The 9,702-nt window shown below is 39.2% G+C and overlaps 3 protein-coding genes across 4 annotated transcripts; 2 read left to right on the plus strand and 1 right to left on the minus strand.

Moving 5' to 3' along the window:
* The first annotated feature begins 1,709 nt into the window (after positions 1 to 1,709).
* dnaja (DnaJ heat shock protein family (Hsp40) member A) lies at positions 1,710 to 4,655 on the plus strand. Its single transcript, XM_028431393.1, has 8 exons — positions 1,710 to 1,870; positions 2,219 to 2,360; positions 2,741 to 2,915; positions 3,004 to 3,108; positions 3,209 to 3,436; positions 3,525 to 3,755; positions 3,849 to 3,949; positions 4,030 to 4,655. Exons 2-8 carry the CDS (start codon positions 2,229 to 2,231, stop codon positions 4,243 to 4,245), a joined length of 1,188 nt encoding a protein of 395 aa, XP_028287194.1. The 5' UTR covers positions 1,710 to 1,870; positions 2,219 to 2,228; the 3' UTR covers positions 4,246 to 4,655.
* On the minus strand, positions 4,646 to 6,090 carry rps27l (ribosomal protein S27 like). The gene is made up of 4 exons (XM_028431397.1): positions 5,960 to 6,090; positions 5,434 to 5,542; positions 4,903 to 5,013; positions 4,646 to 4,828 (listed from the first exon to the last, which is right to left on the minus strand). Exons 1-4 carry the CDS (start codon positions 5,963 to 5,965, stop codon positions 4,800 to 4,802), a joined length of 255 nt encoding a protein of 84 aa, XP_028287198.1. The 5' UTR covers positions 5,966 to 6,090; the 3' UTR covers positions 4,646 to 4,799.
* On the plus strand, positions 5,629 to 9,694 carry LOC114452208 (ras-related protein Rab-8B). Of its 2 annotated transcripts, XM_028431395.1 has the most exons (9): positions 5,629 to 5,879; positions 6,422 to 6,655; positions 7,251 to 7,311; positions 7,421 to 7,481; positions 7,578 to 7,655; positions 8,060 to 8,149; positions 8,244 to 8,309; positions 8,397 to 8,447; positions 8,646 to 9,694. In XM_028431395.1, the coding sequence occupies exons 2-9, from the start codon at positions 6,532 to 6,534 to the stop codon at positions 8,736 to 8,738; spliced, it is 624 nt and encodes a 207-aa protein (XP_028287196.1). In that variant the 5' UTR covers positions 5,629 to 5,879; positions 6,422 to 6,531; the 3' UTR covers positions 8,739 to 9,694. The 2 variants fall into 2 exon arrangements, with proteins under 2 accessions (XP_028287196.1, XP_028287195.1); XM_028431394.1 differs by lacking the exon at positions 5,629 to 5,879 and having other exon boundaries at positions 6,343 to 6,655.
* The last annotated feature ends 8 nt before the right edge of the window (positions 9,695 to 9,702 follow it).

Below are 9,702 nucleotides of genomic sequence, written 5' to 3' on the forward strand. Positions count from 1 at the left end.
AAATCACAGAATAAAAACATTTTAAAACATTAAATTAAGATGGAAATGAAAATCATAAAAAGAATGAAGTCATAAAAACATCAAACAAAATCAGGGTGATTAAATGAGAAGAGTGCAGTCAAGTAATTAGGAGAACGCTGCAGTAAACAAATGTGTTTTCAGGCCTGACTTAAATAGAGTGACTGTCTGAGCAGACCTCAGGTGTTCAGGAAAGCTGTTCCACAGGTGAGGGGCAGAATAACTGAATCCTGCTTCACTCTTTAAACACAATAAAAACAAAATAATACAGAAGATAGTGTGCTAACTGATTCAAGCTACTGAAACTTTACTAAAAATTAGGTTTGGAAATGATTTTCCGAATAAAACACATAATGTTTCATATACAATTTAAAAACAAACATGTTTATATTTGTTTTGGAATGTTGCCATGATGAAAAAGGATAGAGTGTTGTTCACCCCATTTCACCATAGAGAGACAGTATCTGCAAAGCTTCAGTCTTTTCAGACGCAACTCATCAACCTGAGTACTTAGCATCGTCTCTACATGTGAACAAGTTAGTTGCATTTTCCTGCAAGAGATTGATCACAAAGAATCAGCAAACACCTTTAAACAATCCTGGACATCCTGCTTCACTGCAGAAGTAAGTAACAAGCTCTTCTCATCTCTAACCCTCCTAATGTCCAAACTTCTTTTAAAGAAATAAATATGAATAATATACATTAAATCGCTAGATTAGGCAGATTATTTGAATTCTATATTTAACTCAAAAACAGCATATGAAATGTTGCATATGACGCAGAGAAGGACGATGTTTAAACGGATTTTATTCTTATTTCTGCCACCTCATGAACACGAACAGATTTCTCTGTCACGTCACTCCGCCTCCTCCATCTAGTCTGCGTTCACTCGAAGCCACGGGTGAAGCTGCGTATAACTTCTACCCCAGCCCCCCCCAAAAAAAAAAAAAATATTTGTAATTATTTTTAAAACAATAAAAATATTCGTTCTTTTCTTATTTTTCTCACATAAAACTGTCACTGAGAGGCAGAAAGAAAGAAATTAAGTCATCACACTTTAAATTCTGATCATCACAAGACTGTTGCATAGTGCATTAGTAATTTTAGAGTGACTTCACTGAAAGCAGGTAAACTAATCTTAGTCTTGTTGCAAGTAAAATCTCTGATTATTTTTGCACAACAGTGCCACCCAATGGGATTAAAGGGGGGTGTTCTGCATATCTATAAGAAATAACAAAAAAATGCATTGAAACTGGAGGGTTACACCTTCATCTGTGCACAGTATCGCAACTGTGCAAATATTATGTCAATGTTTTCTGCAAAAGCAGGCATGTGTTAATACAGCAATCTGCAGTGTGCCAAAGCCTAATGTACTGCACAGGAACCAATGTGGATTATTTGGGTTATTATCTTTTATATAGAGACATCTATAAGGCCGCTTGCTTTATTTGTTTCATAACACTCCATTTAATATTTATTCCGCTGTTTTATGTAACAAGCATTTAAACTTATGACCTACTTCCCTTTTATGAACTGAACTTCCCATCACGGTAATATAACCTTTGGAAAAAGTCAACATAAGAAGCTGAGCTTGTACCCTCCAGCCCCCCCCCCCCCCCCTCCTCCTCCTCCCCCCCCCCCCCTTCCCCTGCTCCTCCTCCTCCCTCCCTCCCCCCTCCTCCAGCTCGGGTCTTTTCTAGACTCTGCAGTCTCAGCCAACGACACATCCGGACTCCTCTGACAGAGCACTCCAGAAAGTTCTGCGCTGTGGAGCCGCTATAAGAGCCAGCCATCTTCGCTCTGATCCTCAGAATAAACTCGGACAAAGGCAGGAACAGCAAACACCCGGCGAGTAAGTTCCCAAAGACACACTTTCAATGAACATGTAGCTAGGTAGCTCGAAGGGGCTAACGACTTAATTTAGCCAAATATAAGCATCAAGGTAGCTGAATGTCGACCACATGCACGGCATGTGATAGCGTTTCGCAACGTTATCTGTGCGGAACATGCGTTAGCTTACTGTGTTTTAGCCGTGTTTAGCTACGCTTTACACTATATTGAATGTATTTAGGCTAAGCTAGGCGGACAGTCTTGCTAACTTTGTTAATAGCTAACGTTGTATTCTATATAACAGAAGGACGCTTAAGGACAAAGCGATGAGTCCTTAGCAATATACGTAATATGTGTGTGCTTGTTTCAGGTCCGTCACCATGGTTCATGAAACTGGCTACTATGATCTCCTGGGTGTCAGCCCCGATGCCTCAGCCGAGGAACTCAAGAAAGCATACAGAAAACTGGCATTAAAATACCACCCTGATAAGAACCCCAATGAAGGGGAGAAGGTGAGCGAAATGCTGGGATACATGTGGTGTCCCCTGCAGCTGGTTTACGGACCCCTGGAAATGCCACTTCTAATTTTAAACCGCACGCCGCTTCCACAGGAGAGGGAAGTTTCTGGAACGATCCAGGCGTCGCTTCGGTGTTTGGGTACAGGAAGATTAGATTAGCCCTGTGGCCACAACATCAGGAGGCAGTGGAATAAAATATTCTTTACACTTATCTTTACTCATAAAAACAACTCAGAGTTTATTAATAATGTAAATAATGACAAGACATATGAAACTAATGCCAGTTTCTACCACATACTGGACAGTATGTATGAAGAAGTGTAAAGAGTTTTTTTCAGTCTTTAAACTAAATGTGTTTTGTTTTTTTCTTACAGTTCAAGCATATATCTCAAGCCTATGAGGTGCTGTCAGATCCAAAGAAGAGAGATCTCTACGACCAAGGAGGAGAACAAGCTATCAAGGAGGGAGGCATGGGTGGAGGAAGTTCTCCAATGGATATTTTCAACATGTTCTTTGGAGGTGGAGGACGGATGCAGAGAGAGAGAAAGGGTAAGATACACTTTGATACCATTTATCATAACTGATGTTTTCCCATGTGTCTGTAACATGGATAATGATTTTTTTTTCTTTCTTGTAGGGAAGAATGTTGTCCACCAGCTTTCAGTTACGCTGGAGGAGATGTATAACGGCACAACTAGGAAGCTTGGACTCCAAAAGAATGTCATTTGTGAAAAATGTGAAGGTATGCACTATAAAGTAAAATCTCAGCAAGTCTGTGTAGCATGACCAAAAATAACATTTGATAACAATAACGCATCTTTTTTTTTTTTTTAAATCCATAGGTTATGGTGGCAAAAAAGGTGCTTTGGAGAAATGCTCAACTTGCAAAGGAAGAGGAGTTCAAGTTAAGGTGCAACAGATTGGGCCAGGCATGATTCAGCAGATCCAAAGCATGTGCTCAGACTGCCAGGGACAGGGGGAGAAATTTAGCTCCAAGGACCGCTGCAAGAACTGCAATGGACACAAAGTAGAACGCAAGAAGAAAATTCTTGAAGTTCACATTGACAAAGGTAATCTCCCTCACCCCCACAAAGTGAGACACCAATATTAAAAAGTGGTTAAATATGTTCTGTAACTGAAGTGATCCACTTTGTACAGGAATGAAAGATGGTCAGAAAATTACATTCAATGGAGAGGGTGACCAGGAACCTGGGCTAGAACCTGGGGATGTCGTCATTGTGCTGGATCAGAAGGATCACCCAGTTTTCCAGAGACAAAACAATGATTTAACAACAAAGATGAACATTAAGCTTGTTGAGGCCTTGTGTGGTTTCAGGAAGACTATTGAAACGTTAGACAACAGGACGCTTGTCATCAGCACACAGCCAGGTAATTACCTGACATTAACTGACCTATCTGGTGTTCTAGTTGTGAATGTCAGTAATATCAGATTTCTTTAACATCTATTTTTTTTCCAAACAGGTGAAGTCATCAAGAATGGCGACTATAAATGTGTTGAGAATGAGGGCATGCCACTTCACAGAGATCCTTATGACAAGGGGCAGCTTATTATTCACTTCCAGGTAAGACGCTGGGGAAAAAAAAACATTTCATCTCTTATGTATAGAGAAAACATGTTAACTTATCGTAATCTATTGTACAGGTGGAATTCCCAGAGAAACACTGGCTGCCAGAGCATCTCATGTACCAGCTGGAAAGACTACTTCCTCCCAGAGAGGATGTGATGGTTACAGATGACATGGAGGAGGTGGACCTCTGTGAGGTAGACTTGCAGTCACAACAGAAAAACTACAGCGGAGAAGCTTATGAGGAAGATGACGATAGTCCCAGAGGTGGAGTGCAATGTCAGACACAGTGATTGTAGTGTGTAGACGCATTGTAAAAGCATGTCAGGGTTTTTGTTGATGTTTTTTTGATGGACAAATGAAGACCCAGGCCTTTTAAGTCCCTGTTTCGTATAAAATACATTCTTAAATATGTGACATCAGGCTTACAACAGTTGCCAGTGCAAACTTTGTGTTATATTTTGGGGGACACAGATATGCAAGTGGAGCAATATGCACCCAAAGAGACTGTATTTTGGTGTTAGTGTCTTATGTTCTTTATTTAAGATCCATGTCTTTTATATGTATGTATTTCTCAAACATGTATGGCACAGAGAAGCTGAAAGGACTACTTGTGTGCTTTCTGTGAAGGTAATTCAATTCATTCACGACAAATTTAAGGTTATTTGTCAATAAAAGGTCCCAGAATGCTTCAACTTTAAAACAGCCTTCTTTATTGACTTTTAGAATTTTATTTTGAAATATTATCATTAGTAAATTTAAAATACATTTTAATCAATGAAAAATTAGGGGACTTTTGGAAAAACATGCCTTGATTACAGACATGATAAAAGTGTGGGATCCCCTTTTAATGTTGCTTTCTCCTGAAGGAACAGCCTGGGGAATAAAAAAAAGAGTTTCTGCTTTAGTCAGGTAAAAGTGGCAATGGCAAAAGTTTGTGGATGTCTTACCCTCTGTCAGTCTGGTCTTTCCTCCTTTTGGTTGGCACAACACTGTGGAACATCCCACACAGAGTACCACTGTCTGTGCATGACTGAACACAGTGGTGATCTTGTAGCAGCCTGAAAATGATTGTGTGTGTGTGTGTGTAAAAAGTCAGTATACTTGGGGTCAGTGTGACAATGTGGTCTACTGTGTGACTTTGACACACAATGCAAACTAACTGATAAAGGCAGCAGTACATCTGCCAGTCATGTGTTCTAAAAATGTGGCTGCTGACCCTCTTCAATGCAGTTCATTGCTTGATTTCAGTGTCAATACTCTTGGATATCTTAGTCATCTGATGTGGGTAATGCACCGATTATAGAACTACCATACAAGCATCCCAAACACCCTTATACAAACACAAGTAAATGGTATGATAGCCCGAACAGTTCACCAGTTTAAGTTTTAATGATTTTAATGTAATGATGGGTTAATGACTTTATGGGAGTCTAAATGCTAAGTATAAATTAACACACTTTAGTGGTTTAATGACATACCTGGGCACTTCACATCCATAAAGTAGGAATTGGGACTTTGAACAAGTCTCTTCTTTTTGTGTTGTCTTCTTTCATAGTCAATTGCAGGATGAAGGAGATCTTTGGCCAGCTAAAGAAAAAAAACAACAGAACTGAATCACAACCAGATTCCATCAGATAGGCCTGACCAATACTGTTTTCAGGAAGCCACTACACTACACCTAAGGTAAACGCACTGTAGTTTGTCTTGTGGTTAACAAAGATGGGCCCTATGAAGGCCGATGATGACTATTTGCTGGCCTGAGATCACTCCGCCACTGTTTTATATGGTACAGTCACTAGAAGTCCATTGCATACCAGCAAATAGTCGTCACCAGTAGCTACATTAGCTAACCTGGAGTGATGCTAACTTCACAACAACACAACTTCGAGTCTTTACACAGCGAGGACAACAGCTCATTATGACGGTAGGAAGTAGTCTGTATATAATATGGGTAAATGTAATGACACTACGCATCATATAAAATACAATAAAAGTGAAACTTACAGGCATTTTCGCCGTGCTGGACCCAACCTGCGCAAACGTGTGTTGAAACTGCAGACCGGAGGGGGGCTGGAAATTCTTGATTTCTTGGGAGAATTCAATGAAGCCGAATTTAAAAAAATTTAGACACTTAATTTTTCTTTTTAATTCCCCGTTAGCTGAAGACACTGCCTTTGTGGACGTGTGTCGTAGTTTAGAAAAACAAAAACAACTTATTTTCTTGAGCCTGTTTTACATGTTTTAGAGTTATCCATTTTTATGCACAAGAACAGCAACTTTATTACAAATAAGAACAAACTCAGTTTCAAACAGTTTCATTAAGTCGTAAGTGGAGGTATATGAGGCCATAACCAACAACTGTTTAGATGTTGTAGCGTAAAAATCCCCGTATCCCCTTTAAACTACCAATCCCATAATGCAAAGCGATACGTGACGCCACTCCTCCACCGGTCTACTGCTTGCCAGTCTGCCCGGCTCTGCAACAGACAGCTGAGGGTATCTAGACAGCGGTGGGGTCCCGGCTCAACACAACACAACACGGCCTTATTATATAGAGACGTCTGCATTGTGTTCAAATGGCCAAAACGTACGATTATCTATTTAAACTGCTGCTCATCGGAGACAGCGGCGTGGGCAAGACATGTCTGCTCTTCAGATTCAGCGAGGACTCCTTCAACACCACCTTCATATCCACAATAGGTGAGCACCCGGCAGACGCCCCTTCATAAATCTGAGTGTAATGAATGCCTACATCAGTATAATGCAGCCTTTTATGGCACTTCCAAGTGACAAACATGTAGCAGGCTTTATACCTTAAAAGCTGTTGATTTCTAATTCATATATGCAGAACTCTCTGTATCTAAATGGGCATAAGAGCAAGACAATAGAACAGAGAGATAAATAATATTGATGTTCTGTCCTTGAGGTGCCTCATTAAGGTTAAATCTAGAAGGAGACCAAAACTATAGTCAAGTATTCTGAAACCTTTAATCACTAGAAGCTTTTTGTTGATGTTGCTATAATATTCTCAATATTAATATTGATCATCTCCAGAAGCTGAACAGTGTTCTGTTGCAGCCAGTCTTGTCATTATATCAAATTATACTCTCCTTTTACCATGGTGTAGATGTTTTATTAAAAAAGTTTTTATTTTTTTTAATCTACAAAAACAATTTATTGCAGACATATTTGGTTCTCTGTGCATGTGAGGCAAATGTGATGATGTCATGTAGCAACTGAAGGCAGTAAGCCATGAGCTCATGCATGCTTTCTCTGTGCTTTTCAAAAATTGCAGGGATAGACTTCAAAATCAGGACAATAGAGCTGGAAGGAAAGAGAGTCAAGCTTCAGATTTGGTGAGGATTTGAACAGGTGTTTTTTTTAAAATCCCATTTTTAAATGTGAAAGTGAAATAATAAATTTTCACTTTGAAAGATTTATTTCACTTGTGTATAATTTACACAGGGACACTGCAGGCCAGGAGAGGTTTCGCACCATAACTACAGCTTACTACAGAGGGGCCATGGTAAGATTTTACTTTCTCACTTTGTCGCTATCAGTCTGCTTTACCCTTACATTTCAGAGTTTTCAGGTAAAATGTGTGTGTGTTTTTTCATCACAGGGCATTATGTTGGTTTATGACATCTGCAATGAGAAGTCCTTTGAAAACATAAAAAACTGGATTAGAAATATCGAAGAGGTGAGCTCTGAATTTATAGATATATTAATGCATTGTCTGTTTTCACCTACAGCTTTCCACCTCACTCAAAAAAAAATATTAACATTCAGTTGCACACTTGTATTTCACTTCCTAACACAAGTCAGCTTCAAAGTGAGGTGAAGTACTAACAGTGGATGAATGGGTCACCCAGTGGGCTGGGGTTCATTATTTTAATTGTTCAGTTGTCAGGCTCAGTAATACAGAAATAATTTGGTCATGACTCTTATAACATGTAACATGTCTGAAAGCTGTGTGCATAGTTATCTACTAACATGCTAATGTTATTCTTATTAACATGAATCTTTGCCATAGTATAAATTGATTGTAGAGCCCTTAGAGTATCATTCTTTAAATAACCTTGCTGTGTGTCTTGTTCCCCCCAGCATGCCTCATCTGATGTGGAGAAGATGATCCTCGGTAACAAATGTGACATGACTGACAGGAGACAGGTGTCTAAAGACAGAGGTGAAAAAGTAAGGCTCTGCAGCTTGTTGTGACAAAAATGTAGCTTTAAACAGACCGTGCAGTCCGTGACTGACATTTTATTATATGTTTTTTCCTACACAGCTGGCTATTGATTATGGAGTTAAGTTCTTGGAAACCAGTGCAAAATGTAGTGTAAACGTGGAAGAGGTAACCGTTTAAGCACGGAAACTACAACATCCATTATGACTTCTGTAAACTATGTGTGTATAACCTTTTGTTTTACTGTCACACAAGGCTTTTTACACCATGGGCAGAGACATATTACATAACCTGAGCTCAAAGACGGTAAGTCCCCTAGTGTATTTGTATTTCTTACTGATGACTTGTAACAAGCTTAATTTTGAGAATTTAAAACTAGCATTCATTTAATTTCAACTTTTAATTGTGAGTTTTGGGGTTCAGAGTGTTGAAAAAGATGCTACACTTTGTGTGATGCCTGACTTAGTTTAGTATTTAATACATCTTCACTGTTGTTTTTCCTAGACTGACAACAATGCGGGAGGATCCGGCAAACCAATCAAGATCACAGAGAAAAAGTCAAAGAGGATTAAATTCCTAAAGTGTTCACTTCTTTAGGCTGCTTGTCTCTACTGTTCACATTTCTAGTGTGACCTCGCTGTTTTTGGAAGGTTGTTGCCACCCGGGCTTCATCACGGGAGCAGCAGCGGCAGCACTGGTCTTAATCAGAGGGCCTTACTGCCAGCTGCCTTAATAGGTTTACTACCTTGAACTGTTGGCCTGAAGAGGCTCAATGAGGAGCACTGCCCGGGACTTTATATCTGCTCATGCATAAGACTTGAGCGTGACCATCAGCAGTGGTTTGTTGCTTGCCCTGCGCTGCCTGCACGCAGTGGGCACTTATAGCTCGTCAGTTGGATCTCATAAAAAATATCTCAGTAACACGCAGTTGTCTTATCAATGAAAAGATTCTTTCATATATTGTAGCATTTCTTTATACACTCTACCTATTGTCATATTTAAAATGATGATGCTGTGAGATATCAGCACCGATTGTATTTGTGTGAATCCATGTATAGTAATAAGCACATAGGCATCATTTCTGCCTAGAAGGAGCACAGTGTTGCAATCAAAAAAAGACAAAAGTATGTAAAAATACAACCTACTGTATTCTCTTATTTTTTTATTTATTCTTTTTTTTTAATGGAACCTTTATTTATACAGGTTTCTGTGTCAGAATGAAAATGTGAAAGGGTTGTTTGTTTCTTGAAAAGCTGTACTAACACATATTGTCAGTATTTGCATGAAAGCTGTAGGGAGACCTCTGGACATTATTAAGCACACAGTCATCTGGAAAGAAATGTTTACAGAGAGCATTTGAGAACCATATATGGGAAGTTTTTCAGCACAACAAACTGCCTCCATACTTCTGTTTTTATAAAAGCGACATCCAACAGATTCTCTTTACATTTCCAACATAACAACACAATGACTGGGGAAAGCTCTAATGTGAGTGATTGTCTGTGTAAGCTACTGTGTGTTAAACCATTTAAAAATAAAGAAAGTGGATCATATAAGAGTG

This window comes from Parambassis ranga, chromosome 19 (assembly GCF_900634625.1).
Source record: "Parambassis ranga chromosome 19, fParRan2.1, whole genome shotgun sequence".
NCBI lineage: Eukaryota > Metazoa > Chordata > Actinopteri > Ambassidae > Parambassis > Parambassis ranga.